This window comes from Halictus rubicundus, chromosome 2 (assembly GCF_050948215.1).
Source record: "Halictus rubicundus isolate RS-2024b chromosome 2, iyHalRubi1_principal, whole genome shotgun sequence".
Classification (NCBI taxonomy): domain Eukaryota; kingdom Metazoa; phylum Arthropoda; class Insecta; order Hymenoptera; family Halictidae; genus Halictus; species Halictus rubicundus.
Genome location: NC_135150.1, coordinates 13197199 through 13221064, shown reverse-complemented (window position 1 = coordinate 13221064; position 23866 = coordinate 13197199). Strand labels below are relative to the sequence as shown.

The following is a 23866-nucleotide window of genomic DNA, read 5'->3' as shown; positions in this document are numbered from 1 at the left end:
ACGGCGCAAAATATATGGAGATATACTAAACGTAACTATACTTTCTTCCAATTGATACCAACGTATGTATGAAAATGTTTGTTCGTATTCACTTAGAGTAATTTCATTGGGCAAAGGATAATCGGAATTTGAACTGAAAACATGTTTCCGTAATGCAATTATAAACTAGTCAGGTTATATAAGAATCAATTTTAGAATGAAAATAAGTTTCTTTACCTGTTTCTACACCAATCCGTCTTGTGTATTACTTTTGGAATAGGAATAGGTAAGCCTGACGGGGGTAAATTTTGAAACGCTACTTCGATTAAAAAACTGCGATTGAGATTACTATATGAACATATGGTTTCATCGTTTCCCATGTTCACATTTCGTGAGTTTGTTTGATATCGTAACATTAATTCATCTGAAAGGAATTTATAGGAATGGATAGAACATGGAATTAAGAGAATAAATTTAATAAGGATAATTGAAAATATAGTCGATTAAAAAAATCTTTATTTTACAATATGAATGTATATACTTTCAATGTACACATTATTTATCAAAATATTCAACAGTATATCTTAAACAAAAAATAATTTAATAATACTTTACAAAATACTATTCGAATTTAAATATTCCGAAATTATAGAAAATATATGTAGATATACAACTGTGTAAAGAGAACATGATGTAATTAATACTAAAGCATTAGTAAGTAAAACAAAGCATTAGTAATAATGATAAGCTAATTCAGCTTTTTAAACTTTGATCTTGTCAATAATAAAAAGTAAAAAATTCGAGCGATCATATAGCTGGCATGATGTACTGTTATTTGCTATGGACATGGCACTATCGTTATATTCAAGGAATGTGATGTAGAAGTATTAGAAAACTAAACAGTTCGTTGGATTTTTTTCGTAAATTGGCTTTAGAAAAATCGAACGAACTTTTTAGCCAACCCAATATATTAACGTCAACCATACGACATACTGCAGTTAAATGCTGAGCTTAAGCCAGTCACTGTAAACAAAGCAAGCAAAAGTGCAAAATTAATGATTATCAATATGTGTGCTATTATGTATACTTATGTCATAGTTATTATTGTTATTATCAAAACAATTTTATGATTCAATATGTAAATGGTTCTGAAGTTTATCAAATTTAGGAATATTAGATTGAAATATGTTGTACAACTCTGTTAATAAAGCTTCCGACTTACAATAATTTGCATCCTTATTTTGTACTGCATTATGAAGCGCTAAAGCAAGATACGTGTGATATTTAGTGTAACTATTTTCCAAGAGGTCCAAATCTCCACTGGCGTACATTAAATTTTTATAGTTCCATCGAGCTCGAACGTAATTACACATTTCAATTAACTGAAAAAATGATAACTTCATACAAAAAATTCAATTGTCTATATAAACAACATATAGTACGTATACATACATTATTCACAGTCGCCATTAAGTCCTCATATTCTGGTGTTAACAAACAGTGTTCATAAACTTTGTGCAAATATTCATTATGGACTGTAATTGCAATTATATCGAATAAATAGAAAATATACGTTTATGTGTATGTCCGTACAAGTGTAAATCACAAGTTTGCTTTACCTGATATGATTATGTCAAGGCATTCGGCTTTCATTAATGATTTCTCTAATACAATACTCAAGTTTTGTAGTACTTGACCTGACAAGTATGTATGTATAGAGGTAATTGCATGTAATAAACAAAATCGCAAACTTTCAATGCGTCTTATGTAATATTGTTCCAACTTATTTTTAACTACATTCATTGATTTTGATCCTTCCAAATCTATAAAAACAAAACACAATTTAGTATACTTTGGTAATATATCCATTTAACTATTCATCAACATTTCTTCTTACCACAGAACCTTAAATTATTCAACGTCCACAAGGCGTATTTTAATCTTAATTGAAATCTAAATATTTCATTATATTTTATAAAAGTTTCTTCGTTTAATATAATATTAATAGGCCAACCTACTGCATAGTGTAATGTTATATTATCTATAGCCGTCAATACTTGATTTGTATGAGTACTGCGGACTGTAACAGACCATCGTGAACTTGAATCTGGCCACTTCTGTGAAAGGACTTCTTCAAGTATACATGATAAGTAATATGAATTGCTCCACATTTGATTGGATTCAATCTAAAATAAATAAACAGAAAATATGAATAAAAATAATTTCATATGAAAAAGTCTGTCTATAGAAAATCATATAAAAACAGTTTGTACTATACCTCCTGGAACAGTTTCTGATAAAATTTACTGATGATATGACCTGCTTCCATCATGTACACAGATCTCATTAATGTTAAATGGGATTCCAATTTATATTCTTCTGACATGATATTTTTTACTAATTTACTAGCGCTATTATATCTCGAAACAAGAATTTCTGCCAAAATAGTTTGTAATATTTTTCTAAATGGTAATATATAATCTGATATTTTCTCAAGTCTGAAAATGTTAGAACGCGTTTAAAAGCCGATGTTCCTATGAAAACGTTTTGAATTTATAAGAAAAATACCTTTCAAATAAATGGTCAGAATCTGTTTTAGCATTCTTATCTTTGGTACAACATATATCAATTGTACTATTCTGTAATAATTCAGAGGGTATATAGTCTTCTAAAGCTTTTAATAGGAATAGATTATTAAATTCATTCAATTGTTGTATAATAGCCCGTTCTACATCTTCATCACACTTATCAGATGTTTCTACATTTTCTTGAAGTGATGAGTCTTCTTCTTCTTGTAATTCATGTGTACTATACTTAGAAACTTCCATTTTTAACTTAGAGTAAAACTCATCGGTCAAAGACATTTTGATTTCTGAAAAGGACAAAGGTAATTATACATTCTATACCGTAATAAGATGTAAATTAAAAATGAATGTACTCTATATTACCATTTTCACTGTTAATTTTCCATATATCTGTGATTCGATCTAGGGATACTAATAACTCAATACTTTGTCCCATACGCTGCATTTTTTTAATTAAAAATTGCATTATTGGATCTGCTAAACACATAGCATTCAAAGGCCTTAAAGAAAATGCTTTATATTGTTCATTATTTTCCAATGATGTATCGTTAAGAAATCTAAATGAAAGAAGACAATTACGACCTATTACAATTTCAATTTCAATTTCAATTTACATTTGAATACTTTTACCTGACAATTATAAATTCCTCTCTCCAATCTTCAAATCGTCCTTCGCTTAACCATGTATCGATTATATTTAGATAAACGCTAAGACTACTCAAATATAAACTAGCACAAATATTCGACCTTCTTCGATTGTGCGATTTCTGCAGTTCAAAATATAGAGAGGATAATAACTTGGATGCACATATCCAATTAGGATGAACTTTCCAATCGCATACAACTTTTTGATGTATTTCGTACAAAATGTTTATATTATACAAACGTTTCTTCAAAAGAATTGATAAAGACAAAAATGTAAGAGACTCATCTAGAAAAACAACATAATGAGTTATGGTATAATAAAAAATTTGTTAATTATAGTTGGGAAGAATGTTTGTTGTACCTTGTTTCATAAATCTTTTTTCTATATCAATTATTTCGTTTTTAAATTTCATTAAGTGTTGTCTTAGCACTGCATTATACGCTTCATACGTAAAAGGTGGCTTCTTACAAAGACCATTTCCTTTTGTATATATTTCTTCACCAAAACGTTCTATTTCACGTATCATAGAAAAGTATTTGCACAGTGGAGAAAGAATACTGTTGAAAGCAACCTAAAACTTTCTGGTAGTAGTTTTTGTGAATAATAAGAAATAATGTATGTCGTATATAGTAAACATATATGTATATTCTTTTAAATTAAAAACTAAAATCACTTACTGTTGTTAAGCTTGGTATAGATATATTGGGGCGAATAAAAAAATCTGTGTCACCATTTTGTTGAAATACTACCATACATGTTGGAGCATAAAACATCCATAATAATTCCCTACATACCAGATATTCACTGATTGTTCCAAAGTTATCGTATTCTGTCTCTGTTGCTTTACGCCTATTTTACATTAATACAATGATAATAATTGTATAAGACAATAATTTTTGGTATAAAAAAAATAATTACCATATTTCACAAAGATTCGCATCGCAAAACTGACTCTTGACTGGATATTTCCACCATTCTAATTCATTCCACCATGTGTTCTGAACATTGGATAATAACCAATTCCTAGATTTAAGATCTTCGGTTAAAGCTACAGATAACGTGTTTGATTCTGTTTTAGTAGTAACAGATATACACATTCTTTTATCTGAATCTTTAAGATTTGTGGATATTTGTAATTGAGTACTTATGTCAGTAACATCTTTGTCATCATCAGACCATTCCTATGAAAATATAACATCAAATTTTATAAAAACAAATACCACATACATAGATAAAAAATACTAAAAGTATTTACACTTTCGGTGTCGCTTTTGTAGTCATCGAAAAAGTTCTCTTGACCCTCTTTCAAATATTGAGACCAATCAATTTCTTCTGTAGCTTCGCTATCATTTTCACCTGTTGCATTAAAAGTACATTCTCCCCGTGTTAACTTTAAACATTCCAAATTGAATTTACTAGTTTCCTTGGACAATTCGAGCAAGAATGTTAATAAGCACCATTGTAAATCATATTGTGGATGCTGTTCAAAATCAAAGCTTGATAAAAATATATTAACATATTCTTCAAATTTAGTTGCTACATCATACTTTCCATGAATTGATAATTTTGTAATTAGAGCTTTGATAGCTTCTTTTGTACTGTTACTATTCACAGACAAGAATCGATGATGTTTTATGCTTGTCATACAAAATCGTTCACAAATTTGAAATCCCTCTTCATTTTGCTATAATTAGGAAATTTTTATTATGACATTTATAGAAGTAGTTTAAAAAAAGTTAATGTCTATTGCTATAAATGTCTTATATATTATTCAACCAAATTATAGTAAATATTACCTCAAAGGAAGTTATTGCTGTTATTAATTGCTTCATATCATTATGAATATCGTTTAACGTTTTCGTACCCATTCTCGTTTAGAACGCAAATAATGAAAGATCTAAAGATGATCAACATCCGTTATGATGCTGAAAACATTTCAGCCAAACACGAAAAATTGTTTTGTCAACTGGTCAGTATTTTTCAAAATCCTAACCTTTGATAAATTCTTCATTCAACTTGTTAAATAAACTTTTAAAAGTAAATAACTCTTTAATTTTCTTTTCGCATATAATCTTATATCTCATGACAATAATAGAGGAAACATCACGTACTTATGTAGTTATAATAAAGACAGTTTAAAATTCTTTTCAAAGATAAATGTAATGGATTCTACATATTCAACAGACATGCGCATAACTTCTTGCGTATTTGAGCTCCATTTTTAAATAGATACGATCAATTTACGTATATGAAATTAATAACAACAATGGTTCAACGCATTAAGTGGCCCTGTTACAAGATTTTTCGATGTCTCTATATATGTCACTCTGTTCTTCGCAAAATTTAGTCATTGAGATAAGAGATATATACAGTTATTATACTATCCAAATACTATTAGACAATTTCTTTAACATATACAGTGGTATGTTGAAAAAGAATAAAATAATATCAGGTGTGAGAATTTATTTAATAAAAACGCAAGTTAGGATTACAAATAGGTAAATATAAATGAGAAGATTGTTTTAAATGTTTATACATGTATAAACGTATTTCACATAGTAATGTTACATAACAATATAAATTTCTTTTAAGATCATGTTGGAAGACACTACATAACTGAATTCCGTAATTACATCTTATTAAATATAAGAAGTTGTATGTATATAAATGTATATTGATGACTGTAATATTTTGGTCCCATTTTGGGAGCACCAAATTATTCTATGGAATGCACTCAATATGTTATGAAGTATCAGTAATCAATTACTTTAAATTTACAGCATCTTCATAAAAAATCTAAATGCAATCAGATGACAAATACACATTCTGTTTTTGCTATGACATTTTACAACTTCATATTATTTAGTGTTATTTTAAAAATGTACAAATAATTGCTTAAAAATATTGAGACACGTCTCTGATATTGTACTTCTTTTGTTTATTTCTATACAATAAAAGCGACATGCATGTTTAACTTTATTCAAAGTTCAAGTTACATATACATCACTTTTCTGTATATAGTGAACAAATAAGATCTTGCAAATATTGACTTCAATGGGAAAACTCTGTATCCAAGTACTTAATTCAACATATTAAAATTCCTGAGGGTTAGTGTATGAATAACAAAATTATGATATGCTTCAGCTGGAAATAAGGAAAACGTTCCTAATACTATAATGATGATGATATTCGATTATTATTGTACATCAAGATGCAGTTATGTCGATTCAAAATAATAATTTAATATAAAAATAAGTGCTAAATTATTTTTAATGGTACATGTATATGATGTGCATACTTTTTTTCGGAAAGGTTTCCTACTGTTATTAAAGTTCATCCTTCTCGTCGAGATCTACGTCGCTAAGATCGATTTCATCTGCTGGTGGAAGTTCAGCATTTTTGCCATCCCATGGAATTGTATCAAGAATCTTAGGCAAATGAGCACCCTTTAATGGTGCTGTACCTCCTCGTCCATAACTTAAGTCACGCAAGAATTCATCTATGCCGACGTAAGAGAAACTTCCTTTGAGTAAAGAGTATTTCATTTTTTTTATATTTACAACTGCCAATGCCGGATAGCCGAAACCTCCTATTTCTAATGCTTCTTCAATATGAGGCTGTGCACTAGCTTCTGCCCAAACCCATCTATTGAAAGAAAAAGGGGGGAAAATATTTTATAAATTGTTTAAAACTAGAAGTATACAAGAACCTGAAATACCCGATGGTCGGAAAGGCATTGGACCGAGACGAGTCAGGTTCTCGAAAATTTCGGGATACCGGAGAATAATCTCGAAAATTCTCAAGAATCCCGATACATTCGAGAACCCGAATGTGCTCGAAAATCCCAATATATTTAAGAATTCCAAAATTTTCGAGAACCCGTCCTGACCTCAAATAGAATTCTCGACCCAACATTTTCAGGTTCTCTATCCAAAACATAAATTCACCACTGCACATAAAGTGACATTATTTATACATACCCCCACATTTTCTGCTTGTATTTCTCTCCTAGCTCGTTCAGTATCTTCAAATAGTTATTTCTACATTCGGCCTGACAGTCTAAGATATGTGGTAAAACTGATACAACACATAATTGTTTGTCTTCGCAAGCATTTTCCAACGTTTCTTTATTTACAAGTTGAGTTACTTCTGGAGCTGGTACATTTTCTGCCAATTTTTCGATTGCCCAACTTACAATGTCGCTGCTTGTTCGACCACCATCATATTCTTGTACAGAATCAGAAGATTTTTTGCCAGGTGCAAAGTATTTAATTGTAGGATATCCTCTAATTTCATATTGACTGGCCTATATTAGTGGCACATTACATTAAATATAAGAAAAAATAATTACAATTTAGATTTATGTGTAATTAATGTTAGGACAAATTACTTACTTTAACTTTGTTTATAGTAGCATCGAGAGCTCCCAATTTCACTTTTCCTTTAAGCTCTGTAGCAGCAGATGCCCAAATGGGAGCCAAATTTTTACAATGGCCACACCAAGGTGCATAAAACTCGACTAACCACATATCTTCAGAATTCATTACCATTTTATCGAAGTTCTCATCTGTCAACTCAATTACATCCTTGGAATCTTTCGTCTACAACGAAAACAAATCAGCGTTATAGGATTCATAAAATATGTTTTATCTGTTATTGTTGCCTATTATACACTGTTATATTTACCTTAGATCCCCCAAGGCCTTTTTTGGATTTGCTGGTAATTGCATTTAAAACAGCATCCACAATTCCTTCTGCAGTTCTAGGTCCAGCATAATCATCTGGCTTATCATTCGCACCGAAGATCTTAATTGTTGGAATACCTTTAATTCCATATTTTGAACCAATATTCATATGTTCATCTGCATTTACTGCTCCAAATTTTACAATACCCTAATCAAAATTTATAATCTCGGTAAGGAAGTCATTTGAGAAAAACATAACATGTAATGGCAATACAATAGAGAGAAAAATGTTTATATTACCTTTAAAGCAGTAGCAGCCTTATTATATTCAGGTGTTAATTGTTTACAATGACCACACCATGGTGCATAAAATTCAACAACCCAAATATTATCACTATTCAATACCAAACTGTCAAAGTTACTTGCATCGAGTTTTATAACATCTGAATTGGAATTGTACAAACAATGGGCTCCAGTGATTAATATCAAGATACCTATATTAAACGAAAATTAGAAAAATTAAGATACATATAAATATGCTCGAAAAGAATATTTTGATTTCAATAAATCAATCAAAATGTATATTTAACGAAGTGTAAAAAAATATCGTAATAGTATAGATATGCCGGCAGATGTAATAAAAAATATTGTGAGGCGGCTAGCAAATATTACTTTGCGAAACTCACCTAAAAGAGCTTGCATTTTTTTTCACAAAATATTGAAAAATTTACAATTCACAATTGCCTTCAAGAAAACATTCACTGGAGAGTCTTTGTTAAAATACAAGATTGAAACGAATACAATCTCCTTCTAGACATAAAGTTCAATCGTTCAGTTCAGTACCCCACTCTTTATACGTACATATCACTTTTCGTGGATCGTTCTGATTGGTTCTCGTAATCAACATCCATACTGACCACGCATACTTTACAAAAGAAGTAACCTCCGTTTGATGTTAATCTTCCAGGATTATTTGAGCTGGCTTTACTACAAATAATTAAAGCAACATAATTATTATAATTTTCTAATTTGAAAATTATTTTTCATTGCACAAAAGTTGAAAACTGTGCGTTCGTCACGAAGTTGAGTTTCAGATAAAAAAAATTCAAAATAATTCGAATCCATGTAGGCGGAAATCGTGGGCGTGATTGTGTAGATAGAATTTATTACATATACATCTCTACATTTGATTGATTTTTATGTATTTACAGTTATATGATAATCAATTTGCTTAACATATGTATACATATATATATATATATATATATATCACTCGAAATAACCATTACGTAAATTCCAATTGATTTTTTATTAGCTTGTGTTTTATAAACAGTATTTTACACACGAAACATTGCCAAATGCAAAATAATTGTACTAATAAAAATATCTACGCTTTATTAACAGTATTTAACTCTTCATCAACAAAAGCGGGTATTCAAGTAAATATGATATTTCAGGAAGTGTGAAACTCGCAACTTGTTTTTTATCTACATAATTTTACGTGGCTGTTTTCTTAAGCAATAGCAAAACGAGTTATACTATACACGTGAAAATACTTATTACTAAGCTGTTATCACTACTAGAATTTTATGCCATAACAGGCGTTATGACAAAAATGAGTAGTTGTAATTTGATACAGTGTAAAGATTAAAAGAATTGAATAGCATCAATATAAGTATTATTTTCGACCTATTAAAATTATTAACACGTTGACTGCCACGTCGGCCATATGTGGGTGACACCCACGTCATCTATCTTCATCTATATTTAAAAATTAATTTTCATGAGGTTTTATACGATCTAAAAAAGTTCAAGAAATAATCCCTACCGTGTCCTTTAATTCTGCTGTTTGGATTACGATTATATTCCTTTGATTTTCTGAAATTTTTGGAGGTGATTGTTCGGCCGTCAATCTGTTAAAGAAAGGGAAAAATTCAAGTAACATATATTACGGAACAATTTTTTGTATAAAATAGGACAATATGAATTCAAATATTATGTCATCTCGTTAATGACATAAGGCCAACAGTTTGCTATTTAAATTGTCGTCGCTGTGCGCGCCGTGTGGTAAGATTAGCTGGGTTGTGGCACAGACGAGGTATATGAGTAGATCGATCACCCAATGTACTTTTTTGTCTCACATCCGTGAGGCTCTCACACTGATATATACATCAGTGGGTCAAACCTGGTAGGATTGAACGGGATCCATGGGTTTAGGAACCAATCAGAAATTCTCAGGAATTTTCAGGAACTTAGGGTTGGTCATGTTGTGGCTAGAGTAACTAGCTAGGGACATAACTACAGTTGTAGTGAGTCACGAATCAATGGAAGACATTGCATAGATTACTTCATTGTGTCACATTATAAATCATATGATTCCCTTTTTATATTACGTATGTGAGTGATATGAGTAGTTTGTAACCAATAGTTGGAAAAAAATTCTAAATAAAATTAATTTTTCTTTACTACCTACACTGCCCATTAGTTAATTTAAAAAAGAAAGAATTATTTGGACATCGTTTAAGTGTAAAACATGAAATATTTACATAAGTTTTGTGTTGAAAGTGTTGAAACAAATTTTCAACCTCGCAAATAGAAATAAGTAAAAAGTTCAACAAGTACAAGTGTAATAAGATTGAGTTCAATACTCAAATAATTAAGGAAATAAAAAATCTTCACATAGAAGATTCTTAAAAGTATTTACAATGGTAATAAAATTTACTATTTCTATATTAATTCTTTAACTGTCAAATTTAATCAAGAATGGGATATGTACAATGACAATAAGTAAAGTTATACATTCGACACAGATAAAGAATTACATTAATATTACTAATTTAATATTTTCTAACTATTATATATAAAAGTTTAGTGATATCAGTATACATTTTTCATATTTTATTCTATACATTGTCAGTTCTACTAAAAATAATAATTAAATATGATTTTTAGCACGGAAGAGTGAAGGTTCGCACAACTGCAGAACAAGAAGCAATAAAAAAGAAAGAAAGGACTAAAAAACTTGCTCATTATAGAGCTAACATGAGCTTGATATTTCAAAAAGTAATTTTCCTTTGATGTTATCCATTTAACATATATTCATATTCAATACTATGGATTCACATAAATAAGTTTTAATTAACGAGAAAGATACACTGTATTGAAATATAAATATGAAATATATTATTAAAATGTTACAGAGGAAAGATCAAATATATGATGATGAATTGATGATGGTTTCCGAGCATTTACTAATAGAGAATTCTGACATTTATACATTATGGAATATTCGTAGAGAGGCATTTACAAAAAATGATTGGTAGTTACATAATAGTAACGTTGAAGAAACAAATATACTTGAAAACCTTATTGATTGAGATAACTATTGCGATCACTTTTTTTTAATTATATAGTCATTAAAATACTTTTTCTATGGTGAAAGTAATAATTAATCATTGCTAAGCAGCATTTTATTATCTATCAGTAAGGTATTCACTTGTAAAAGTGATTTCCATATTTAAATATATTGGAAATTTTAATTGAAAATACTCATTATTGACTTAACACTTGACTTGCGCTTCATTATGTGTGTAAAATTAGATATAAATATGCTTAATGGTATAGGAATGAAGAACGTTTAAATGAATCATACAAACATGAATTAGTTCTCACTGAAAACTGTTTGAAAAGTAATCCTAAGTCGTATTATGTATGGTACCAAAGAATATGGATTATGGAAAATATGAAAGAGCCTGACTGGAAAAGGGAATTAATGTTATGTACTAGGTACTTAGACATCGACGACAGAAACTGTGAGCTACCAATATTATTAACTTTCTTCATTTGGCTATCTAAAATATAATTAAATAAAAATGTCTCTTCTATTTTAGTTCACTGCTGGAATCATAGACAATATGTTGTACAGAAAGCTGGAGTTTCTCCTGAAGATGAATTTAAATATTCTACTTCGAAAATCCTAAGCAATTTTTCCAATTATTCTTCTTGGCATTATCGAAGCCGGCTTTTATCAACTATGTTCGATAATTGCGATCAAGAAACCATTGATCAGACGAAAAAAGATGGTAACACTTGTCACCTATATTAATTATTACAAAAATTATATAAAATTTATCATAATACTAGAGCTGTGCGAGAACCCGAAAATGCTGGGTCAGGACGGATCGAGAATTTTATTTGGGATCGGGCGGAGTTCTCGACCCGTCTGGAACATCGGGAACCCGACATTTTTAAGTTCTTGCACACCTCTACATAATACTATTTTATTTATAATATGATAACATATATACACATGTGGTACACAATATATTATTTTCTTGTAGAGCTGGACTTAGTGATGAATGCTACATTTACAGATCCAAATGATACTAGTGCCTGGTTTTACCAAAGATGGTTATTAAATGCTCGAGATTTTGACTCTACTCTGTCTCAGGTTTTATTACAAGAAGATAAAGTAATCCTCTTTACTGACCAAACTGTATCATTGGAATCAATATCTTTGTATATTAATAATGTAATTGAACCTGTTCAATGGAAGTCCTGGCAAAATACAAAATTTTCAAAATTGTTGTTTGGAAAATTTAAAAAACAATTGAATGAGATAAGAGAAATCCAAGTTGCTATTGAAGGAAAAGTTTACCCTGTATATCATTTTAATCAAAAGTGGATTTATAAAACAAGAAAATCCAGAACCTGTTACAATCAGGACCAACTACTGGATCAATTATCGAACTATAAGCAACTTATAGAATTGGAACCTGATAACAAGTGGGCTATACTTACTGCAGTACATTTAATGAAAAAAATCGACTTTGTGAAATTTAATGATGACATTTTAACAAATTTGAATACCTTGCTTGAAGTTGATCCTTTTCGGCTTAATTATTATAAAGATTTACGTAAGTATATTTAATTAAGATTCTAAAAAATAGAATAATCAATTAAGAATTATTTTCTTGTTTTTAATTAAATCATACAAATAATCTTTTCAGGAAGTAAATATGTCATAGAGTATAAATTACACGAATTATGGAGCACAGAAGAAGATGAAGATATAAAATTAAAAATCGATCTTTCAGGGTTAAATTTGACAACATTAAGTAATAATGAATATCTTAGTTTCTTCGAAGAAGTAAATCTTAGTTCGAACTTTCTATCAATTTCTTTACATCAGTTATCTTTACTACAGAACTGTAAGAAATTGTTACTGTCGAGTAATCAGTTAGAAAGTTTAGAAAAGTTTCCAACATTAGACAATCTTGAGGTTTTATCATTAAGAAATAATAAACTAAATAATTTAGAAGAAATACTACAATTACTAACAAGACATAAATTAAAATCACTTGATTTAAGGGAAAATCCCGTATGTAACATTACTGAATTAAGAAATACTGTTATGGGAACTAATCAAAATTTAGAATTACATATAGAATAATTTGAATAACAAATATATTAATTCAAGTGAATGGCTGTAAGTATGTAATAAATTAAACTTTTACTTTTGGTTAAGGTGATCGCAAAAATACTTATATCATCATTTATTCATTATTATGCAGGGATTTTGCTCAGGTTTCTATATATATTGTTAACATATGCAATTAAAATTGGAATATTTCAATTTGTGTTTACTATACAATGCGGTTTAAATTGAAAAAGTTAATATTGAAGAGTTTTGTAATACCACGTCTATAGAAAACGGTAAGATAACAGGAATGTTTTACTAAGAAAAATTTGTGCATATAGTTATAATTGAAGCACATCTAACGATGAACTTTGCTAATAATACTATCAATCGATTTTAATAGCATTTTATGAATAAATGTTGTATTTTACTAAAAATTATAAATACAATTCTGTCTGTCAATAAGAAAAAAATATATATATGATGTAGGAAAAAGATATAGTGCTTTAAATTACAATCAGAATGAAACAAATTTAATCACTATGCTTCAAATGGAAAAAGAAGTAAGTTTAGTAAGAAAGACAAATGTTAAATCACAAAATGCAAAATTTTATAGATTTTAATACATTTCACCGTTTATAAAGAAAATATGTGTAACATTATTGCTCCTCATTACAATTTTATTCTAACATTATAATTCGTCTTCACGCATTAGTTTCAATATTGCAGCTTAGAATTCTAGTATTTACTTGCAGCATACGAACAAAGGTTTGTTTGTTACCTCTCTTTTTATGAATGTACCATTGTATGAAAGAAGAAAAACGCGGTAACATTTGAAACATAATATAGTCGAAAATGATCTTTAACAAATATACGTAATTTTATGAGTTGAATATTATTTAAAAAATTATTTTTGTTTTATCATATACATAGTTTTGAAGCCATGTTCATGGCATACAGGTTTGTGTGTGCATACGCAATGGAAATTAATTTTCAAAAAGCACCAGGATATCGCTTCTATAAGAATCCTTTGTGGTTAAATCGTTAACCAAATGTATAACAATACACAATAATTAATAAACAGACCATATCAAAATTACGATATAAAATATTGTCAAGAGATTTAGACAATTTTTGTATATATTGCTCTATATTACCATCTTTCGATAAATCGAGATAGTTTCTTGATATTTTCTATAGAGTCGGTAATTCAGAACCGTAGACAGAAAAATGCATTGCATGCACAATGCACAGTCTGTGCGGATCTTGTCTGTTATACCACAGACGAGGTATAGGAGTAGACCAATCACCCAATGTATTTTTCTGTCTCACGCTCGTGGGGCTCTAGAGCCCCCGTCACCGACGATATCTCGTCGGTGGTATAGTCACCTAGTCTAATTTTTAGCCTGGACCAGAACGGACCAGAACAGATCGGATCCTACATAGAAGACCCTCTTTTAACATAGAAGTAGCATCCACTCTGGCATTATTTGGAATCCGCTGCTAATGATGTAGGTTCTGGTCCAGGGTAAAAAGATGATGCAGGTTCTGGTCCAGGCTAACAAGATGATGCAGATTCTGATCCAGGCTAAAAATTAGACTAGGTGGCAGCACTATACCGAGGACACTAAAATCCCGGGCGTGAGCACTCTCGTGTCCTCTCTGTTACTAGATAACGTTATAACATGAAACAATTTATAAGTTTGGTAACAGTGCTATTTCTATTGATTCTTTCACTTTCAAACTTTACATATGTATCAAGTTTTTTTTTAATGCAATCGATATTTTAATAATAAATGTAAATGTATGTATTGCTCTTTATGGTTCCTATTGCCACATTTTGTAATGAAACTGGTACGATACGTAGTACGAAAACTGTCCGCTACTTGTCGCTACATAGTAGGGTATACTTTATGTTTAGTTTTTTAAAAATCCAAATGTGGACTTAGGTAATGACATGAGAATCAGTTCTCTGTTGATCGAATAAGGAAGCAGAAGTTTTCATATCTCCACCTTTTTTACTCAACAAAATAAAATACTATTACTATTTGTATGTAAGTAAAAACACTATTGTTAAAATTAATGCATCATATTTTGATTGCAATCATCTTGCAATATGTTTTTTTTTTTAATAAAACAACTTCTGTGTAAAACAACTTACACTAAAATTTGTTTACTGTTGTACAGTACAAAGTTATGTAGTACATATATCTCAAAATACTATTTAGAGCAATATTTTATCGTATTTTATTAACATTATTATTTTTATACTTTACCATTCAGCGTTCCTTTTTTCTGTATAATTAAAACTTAAAGTATCTAAATATTTTATTTTTAAAATAATATACACGTTTGAAGTAAATAAAGTGTCGTTTTTATTTCACATGAGATGTAATTTCAATTGTTTCGTTTTAATGTTTATTTTAAAATGGTGGTCGATGTATATCATTGGTAATCATAGATTAAACTGATAGATCGATATTTTATACATGATATACATATATATGTATATATACCTATTAAATTTAGTAATATTCTCAAATGTGAAGGAACAAAAGAATCATGACATATTATATATGTTTAAGTTATTTACGACATAACATGTAAAAGTGTACATTATTTTTCACTTATTGTTGTATTATTTTTATTGCTATAAAGGAAATGATATTAACAAAATGTTAATATTCATTTGTAACTAATTATGTTGTCGCATTAACATCATTGAAAATTTCTAATAAATAAAAATGCATTAAAAATTGTTAAACAGATAATTGTAAAAGGATTATATATACATATAAGAATTATATCATATAAATATAATGAGTATTGATAAAATAGTTTAGTTTTAAAAAGATATATATTTTTCACTTCAATTTAATTTTGCCAAAGTAAATCTTTACGTTATTGAATTGTATTTGTCTTTTCTAAATTACATATTACTTGTACAACAGTCAATAACATTGTAACTCAAGAAAGACTTCATAGATTTCTCCTGTTTTATTTTAGTGTTGCAACACATGTGTTTTAAATATTTTAAACACAAACAGTGACATGTTCAAAGCCATTAGTATAAAAAATGAATTTATTGCACTTGAAACATATGGTTTAAATGGACCATATGGCTCCATCAAATGGCAGATGATGTATATCTGTAGATCTAAAAATAGCTAAAATTTGAACTCCCTTTGTGACGTTCAACAGTGAAAAGCTTTACACATTTTCATACAAAGGAATAAAGATATGACTTTTAAATAGTTACATCTTTTGTACAAATTATAATAAAAATACCTAATAGCTTTATACATCACTTTGGTTTATCTGCATGTGTACATCTATTCATAAAAAAAGAGGACAGTATTTTTACTTTTCTTATCCTATTTTCTCTCTCTCTCTCTCTTCCGCGCTCTGTCTCTTTCTTCATCTGTATTTAATACGTATATAAGCAGAATTTATGCACAATATACTCATAATTTAAAATAAATAATTGTAACATTATTAATATCTGGCATTCAAATATTCCAAATATATTGAATTGAAATAAAAAAATCTTATTGATTTAATTCAACATAATTGTAATTGTTAACAATCAAATATTTGCTTTCTTAACTATGTATGAAAGTTTTAATTACTACTGCAGTTCACTGACAAAGATGCTCTTACCATCAGAGTCATCAGCAATGACCTCTTTGCTTCTTATCTCAATAACACTGTATTCAATTAATTGACTAAAGGAAGCATTCCACTCATTTTGAAGATATTGTATCTAGTTTGCTAGTTCCTATGATATTCTAGTTGATATTACAATTCAGTCATAGGTAAATATAATTACATTACCATGTAGAGTAAATGTAATATTTTTTTATTATTATTTCAGATATTTCTATCAGCATTTGCTATCAGCACTGCTACAACAATGAAGTATATTTTGATATTGTCTTTACAATTACTTTGTGTCAGTCTAAGCAATACTAGGGAAATTACGTATGTTTTAAATTATTGTTAATAATTATTACATAAGTTTATTTTTAAACAAAAATTCATTTGTCAGAAAAATGATTATTGTTTTTAGACACGAAGACATTAAAGATGCGATGTTAAGTTTAGTGCATATGATGCGAGAAAATACTGAAAAATTAGAAAGACACGAAGTAAGAGAACGTCAGTTAGGTGAACAATTGAAAAAGGCTATTGCTGTTTTGACAAAACGTATGTCAACAGTGGATAGCCTTAAATTACAAATAACAAAACTCGATGAGAAAGTAACAGGAATTGAACAATTAATTTCACAGGTATTTCATTAATTAACAAGATTTATATTATAATATATTTGTTATAAATTCTGAATTCGGTTTTCATTTATTTTGTTTAGAGAGATGAACGTGAGAGAATACAAATGCAGAAAACTGTTGATACTTTAGAAGATTTAGAAAGTCGGTTAGAAGGCTGGCTTACAGATATCGAGACTAAAGTATCTGAAGTTAATGCTCGACCAGTTGCTACACCACCTCCCGTTGACAATGTGTCTCTTGTTTTCTCAAAACTAAACAATACAGAATCAGTATTAATGGAAAGAATTTCAAAAGCTGAATTGATATTAAAATCTGAAGCCATGAAATTAAAAGATATTTCAAATGTTCAAACGGGAACAACGCAAGCACTGTTGACAGAGGTAAATAATGTTCAATAGCACATTAAAACCTATACTAAATTTGTATACTCTATAGATCCAGGATGTTAATTCGAGGCTTAGTGATCTTGAGATCTCTCTGGAGAAAATTAGAGAACACAGTCAGACAATTAAAGAAAGGTTACAAAAACCACAGCTTGATGCTATTCTTAATATTGATCAACATGCAAGAGCTATACCTTCTATACAACAACTTTTAGAAAATGTATCTGAACAAATTCGAGAATTACCGAGGTAACATTCATGTAATTATTAAAGATTCTGTAAATTCAAAAGAATATGTTGTTCTAGCAATAAATATTTTATAGATTACTACAAAACTACACTTCAGAATGTAATTAATGCATATAACATAGATACTTTGTTTTTCAGGATTAACAACATCTATCATAATGAATCGCAAACGCTCCTACAGGAAGCTAAACATGCTTTAAAGGATGTTGTTACCAAAGGAATCAATGATTTAGAAGATAAATTAGAGAAGACTAAAGTTGAGACAAAGGAGACAATAGGAACTCTTAGGTAATATTATTGTACAAATGTAGGGAACGATTTAGTCAACTATAACTTTGTTTCTAATGTTGACAGCATCGCATTAAATATTTTTGAGATTTTAGAATGGACTTGGCAAATAATGCTGAACGTGTGAATCAAGAATTAAATGATCTTGAAAAGGGACAATCTGTAATGGTTTCAATGGCAGATCATGTCTTGGATACTAAAAAGAGGGTTGAATATGGAGTACACCAAATTCTTTTAGAAGTAGGAGATTTAGTGAAAGCACAAGGTGTAAATATCAATAATACTTTAAATCAAAGATTTGACGGTATATCAAATGATATTATGGACAATCAGAATGGTGCTTTGGCAAATTTAACTATTAAAATGGAACAAGAAATGAATGAGGTAGTAATTATATATGACGTTTCATACAATTGTTATTCGAACTATTTATAAAATAAAATTTATTTTTGTAAAAGGTCTGGCGACAGATAAATGTCATGTATCAACAAATGACAGAAAGCACAAAAACTTTAGAAAAATTGCATAAACAAAACGTGGATTATGTCAATGGTACAACTACTACTATGGATGGCATGGAAACCAAGGTAAAACCCTTGAATTTATCAGATATGACATAGTATTAAATTTTACCTAAATAAATATTTTTTGTGTTCAGGTGGGCGAGATAACGAAACGTATGACAGAAGTCGATAAAAACCTAAATTATCTCTTGGGACGACTTTCACTTATTACACAAGAATTTAATCTAATAAAAACGGGGTTGGGCACAGCGTTAGATAATATTAAAGCATCGTTCAAAGAAGTTCAAGATAAAGCAAATGATTTGAGAAATCCGGGACCACACCCAATACCTGAAAATTATAAAGAATTTAGTGAATCCGGTAATGAACCAGATGGTAAGCCATCACCAGAAATTATAAATCATATTTTTAATCCTCAAGTCAATTAACTCATACTTTTGTGTATTGCCTACAAAAGTAAAAGTTTAAATTATAACTTGAATCTACTATATAATTAATACGAGTAATCAACTATCAAAAAGAATTGATATATGTATACGATTAAAATTAATTTTACAGAATTGTTATTAATTCCAAATTTCTTACTGTTTCTCAGCGATATATAATTCTGAAAAAATTTCTATAATCTGAAGTATAAAAATGTTTATATGAAATATTTGTTTTAGTTATGAAAATAAAGTAAAACAATATGAATCTCATATCGAGGATCTTAACATCGATAGTGGAATCGAGTTATATTAAAGATTATAGGTTCTACATCACTAATATATTAATATTATTCATTATACTAATATATATATATATATATCATAGTCATAATATTTTTTGAAGTATTTTATTTAAATATTTTTTAATGGTAAAAATACGAAATCAGATAAACTCATTAAATGTGACTTGCATAATGAATATTTTAACTTTTAAATTTCATGACATACATTATATTATGCTTGATATATTGGTCCTGAATTGCTTTAATTGTGGTTGCGAAACATGTAATACATAATTATGAAACAAATTTTAGCATAATAATAATTACAAAGTCTAAGGTAACTAAAATTAAGAAGCGAGTTTCTATTCTAACAAAGTAATATATTGGGATCAATATATTTGGATAAATATATTTTTATACTGATGTATTATTAAAATAACTATTAATATTTCAAACAAACAAGAATATAGAGAGAAGATAGTAGAACGTTTATATTGGGTGATACTCTGAATTACTCTAAGTGTATCACACTATCGTTTGAAAGCCATCTGAATATATATGTGTTTCCGTATATGTTTAAAAAATGATTACTATATATTATTACAAATATATTTTATGAAAATCTGTATTTGATTACAGTCATTATTATATGTTAAGAATAATATTGGTACAGACTTTTTGCAATGCATTATTAATGATAATATATATATAATTTTTCATTTTTAATATACAATGTCAATGTACCTTCTTGTTTAAATTAAAATAATACACTATCATCTAGTACGATATGGATGTGGTCAGGGTATCAAGATTAATTTCATTTGACAAATTGAAGAAGAACTTAATTACATAAGTGCAATATTTTAATAAATATTTTAATATGAATATGGTTATTACTATGTAATACGTATTTTGTCTACAAACGAAAACCAAGGATGTATAAAGTAAAACCCGCCGTTTTTATGAACACTTTACAAACGTAATTGATTGTTAGGAACTACATTATTTCTACGTTAATAATGTTAATGAAATATTTTTCATTATTTGTAATGACAATATTGGTAACAATATCTCTTTTAAATATTTTATAGATATGTGTTATTGACTACTAGTTCAAATAAAATATGTTTCTGAAGTCCTGACTTGTATGTATTTGAACCTGTACATTTTTAATCCTAAATCTGTTCTACGTAACTATACTTCTTAATGTACATACATATAAATGAAGTTTTATAATATTGATCTGCAATTAGTATACTATAAATTGGAATAAAAAATAAAAATTAGGGCATATAGTTTTGTGCTTAAGTCCTTTTCGTGTTCATTCAAATTTATTGAAGTAGTAAAATTATTTACTATAATTTTTGTATAAACAATTTTATTTTTCTAACGTTAAAGATAATATACAATATTTTCAATCAAATTTCATTACACTGACTCATAAATGTGATATTCTCACTATGGTTTCTTTAAATGTAATGTTATATGTACATATAGTAAGATTAAATTATGTTATGATAATCAATATGTATATGTATATGTGTATGTATATATTGTATAATCTTAATGTATTAAATTTTGTTTATATAATGATACAGGTCCACTATATCCAGCTAAAAACTAATCGAACTTTGTACACTTAGAATTATAAATATTAAATAACTTAAACGACAACTTAAAAGCATATGGCCAGTTTATATATTACTTATCTCATCTTGTGTGTGATCAATAACTGAATATTTGAATATAATTTTTTCCATACAAAAAGTACAATGTTTGAAATTCCATTCATATCATGTTTTCGTAAAAAATTGTTCCAAAGCAGAAATATGTTTTGAGTTTATAATTATTTTCTTTAAATATGCAATATATTAAAAATTAAGAGATTTGAAAATTTAATAAAAAACGTTTAGATAAAACTATTTCTTCTTTTAACATTTCTTGTTAAAATATTCATTGAATCGTTCGACATATATATGTATGAGTTAATGTTATTTAATTTACATTGCACACGGGATAACATATAAACATTGTCAAAAGACACTATATTAATAACATTTGATTTTATACAGATAGGAAAAAGATTGAATAATGTTGGAACAACTTTAAAGATTGTACATACAAGTATATTACATTCACATTTTTAACATCACTTGTTGGAGTACTGTAAGGAAGTTCTTATTTCAAAAAGTAAGAAATTATATGAAATTAGTGTAATATGTAGATAAAAGAAAAATGATATAAGTACTACGTACCTACTATTTATATGTTAGCTTCATATAAAGACTCAGTTTAAATCAATTGCCAATATGTTATTCATTTTTACAAGACACACGTTACATATAAGGTTTGAATTTTTTGTATTCCATACTTTGTATGATAATAATAACTACATGGTAATCACCAAAAATGTTAAAGTAATAGAAAACATACAAAATTTTACAAATTATTAATGTACATCCACAAATTTAGATTTCAAAAAATTACTAGTATGTCTTTTTAAAAAACGGGTTATTTTTTATAGGTTCTATTATATTAACTTTGATGGAACTTCATTAATGCAATTTCATTGAAAAACGAAACATAAATTTAAATTACTTTAGAAATATTAATGTACAATTAAATATATTTATATATTATTACTGTAAAATGTATTGCATTACTGCTACAGTAATTGTTTTATTAAAAAAAAAAAGGTACGATACCAATTATCGAATCATTGAAATGAATTTTGTATGCAAGTAAATTACTAGTGAATTATTATTACATTCCTTTACTTGGTTATATTCATTATACTTATACATTTTACTTATTAAACAACCTGCTTAATGAGGTGGATTACAAAACTTAAAATTGCGTCTACACATGGCATTTTTGCTTTTTGACTTTTTAACGTTACAAAACGAAATATATTAACGAAATTTAAAATTTTTAGAATGGACAAACAAAATTTGTGATTGGCTACAAATTGATGGTCTTAAGTATTACAATTTTTTATAATGCTACAGTTTTTGAGCTGTTTCTGTTTAAGCTATATGAACTGCATTATTGGATAATTTACATTAAAGCTTTTCCATTAACTGTAATGGATGACCATTTATGCTACATATGAGAAATATTAACAACTAACATCAACTGTTTGCTTTACAGTGTATTAGATACGTTAACAAGCCCCCATGACAAGCTTTGGTTAATTTCGTAACATTATAATTAATCTTTATTACAATCCTTTGCAGTGCTAGTTTTCCCAGATGATATTTCACATATTTTGGTTAGTTTAATCAAGAATTGTAATACTTTCCTGAACTTGATGACTACTTAACAATCCAATCATTATTTGCATAGCTCAATAATGTTATCGAATTCTACTTTCATTCCAACTTGTCTCCACTTGTTTAGATTATTACTGAAAGGTATGTAAATATCTCTAGGCGAAATATATTAGCACAGCAAAGAAGTGTTGATTATAAGCCTATATACACCCCCAATGCAATGGAAACGTCATTAGAAATGCCTACCCTATGATAAGCACTGAGTTAGAAATTTGTAACATATTGCACATGCTCAAACTGAGATATCTTCGAATATTAGAAAAAATAATGCAAGTTCTCAGCCGAGCATTTGTTAATGCTATTTTGTTGTTGTTCATGGTTTTTATAAAAGGACTTCTTAAATAAAGCTATATAATTAAATTCGGAGTATTGGACGCATTATATTAGAATGCACAATTTGATCTAAGAGCAAGAAAGAAGAGTGCTGGATACTTCAAGTTAATTCGATTTTATCTTTTCGGGATATTGTATACGGTATACACATGCTCTGGCAGTTTATAACTACTGAACAACATCATGTTTACTAAACCGTATTTTTTTTTAACCACTGCTGTTAACTTAGATTGGAATGTGTACTTAGTAGTCTGAAAAGAACTACCAAATGTAAATTCATCGTTTACCACTATACCTATTAAAGTACAAATAATGAATGCATTACTTCCATATACAGATGTGATATAATATATATAATAAATATTGTCAGTAGTTTTTATTATTCTAAAACCTATGTATTGATAAAGTGACTAAATTCCATAATATGATTAATATTGTAATTGAA

General features: G+C 28.3%; 4 protein-coding genes and 1 long non-coding RNA gene across 8 annotated transcripts; 3 read left to right on the top strand and 2 right to left on the bottom strand.

The window, feature by feature from the left end:
* Positions 1-478: 478 nt before the first annotated feature.
* Positions 479-5332, bottom strand: Grip128 (gamma-tubulin complex component 5). 2 transcript variants are annotated; one of them, XM_076805398.1, is made up of 14 exons: positions 5007-5332; positions 4466-4894; positions 4129-4391; positions 3888-4059; positions 3571-3781; positions 3195-3495; positions 2928-3121; positions 2548-2851; positions 2258-2477; positions 1877-2165; positions 1599-1802; positions 1432-1514; positions 1202-1361; positions 479-1002 (listed from the first exon to the last, which is right to left on the bottom strand). In XM_076805398.1, the coding sequence occupies exons 1-14, from the start codon at positions 5076-5078 to the stop codon at positions 956-958; spliced, it is 2949 nt and encodes a 982-aa protein (XP_076661513.1). In that variant the 5' UTR covers positions 5079-5332; the 3' UTR covers positions 479-955. The 2 variants fall into 2 exon arrangements, with proteins under 2 accessions (XP_076661513.1, XP_076661512.1); XM_076805397.1 differs by having other exon boundaries at positions 479-1361; positions 5007-5331.
* A 128-nt stretch (positions 5333-5460) lies between these two features.
* On the top strand, positions 5461-6011 carry LOC143365326 (uncharacterized). The gene is made up of 2 exons (XR_013084528.1): positions 5461-5708; positions 5803-6011. It is a non-coding gene; the product is annotated as an uncharacterized LOC143365326 (long non-coding RNA).
* Cabp1 (Protein disulfide-isomerase A6 homolog CaBP1) lies at positions 5659-8766 on the bottom strand. Its single transcript, XM_076805400.1, has 6 exons — positions 8582-8766; positions 8196-8389; positions 7897-8103; positions 7605-7811; positions 7191-7516; positions 5659-6855 (listed from the first exon to the last, which is right to left on the bottom strand). Exons 1-6 carry the CDS (start codon positions 8595-8597, stop codon positions 6537-6539), a joined length of 1269 nt encoding a protein of 422 aa, XP_076661515.1. The 5' UTR covers positions 8598-8766; the 3' UTR covers positions 5659-6536.
* Positions 8767-10184: 1418 nt separating this feature from the next.
* Rabggta (Rab geranylgeranyltransferase subunit alpha) lies at positions 10185-13421 on the top strand. 2 transcript variants are annotated; one of them, XM_076805392.1, is made up of 7 exons: positions 10185-10603; positions 10848-10958; positions 11096-11214; positions 11520-11707; positions 11786-11977; positions 12269-12811; positions 12905-13421. In XM_076805392.1, the coding sequence occupies exons 1-7, from the start codon at positions 10601-10603 to the stop codon at positions 13345-13347; spliced, it is 1599 nt and encodes a 532-aa protein (XP_076661507.1). In that variant the 5' UTR covers positions 10185-10600; the 3' UTR covers positions 13348-13421. The 2 variants fall into 2 exon arrangements, with proteins under 2 accessions (XP_076661507.1, XP_076661506.1); XM_076805391.1 differs by having other exon boundaries at positions 10187-10603; positions 12236-12811.
* A 1808-nt stretch (positions 13422-15229) lies between these two features.
* LOC143365317 (uncharacterized) lies at positions 15230-22765 on the top strand. 2 transcript variants are annotated; one of them, XM_076805390.1, is made up of 10 exons: positions 15230-15368; positions 17189-17295; positions 17384-17603; positions 17684-17983; positions 18039-18235; positions 18374-18523; positions 18619-18907; positions 18982-19110; positions 19182-19422; positions 19713-22765. In XM_076805390.1, the coding sequence occupies exons 2-10, from the start codon at positions 17228-17230 to the stop codon at positions 19727-19729; spliced, it is 1611 nt and encodes a 536-aa protein (XP_076661505.1). In that variant the 5' UTR covers positions 15230-15368; positions 17189-17227; the 3' UTR covers positions 19730-22765. The 2 variants fall into 2 exon arrangements, with proteins under 2 accessions (XP_076661505.1, XP_076661504.1); XM_076805389.1 differs by lacking the exon at positions 19713-22765 and having other exon boundaries at positions 19182-19679.
* The last annotated feature ends 1101 nt before the right edge of the window (positions 22766-23866 follow it).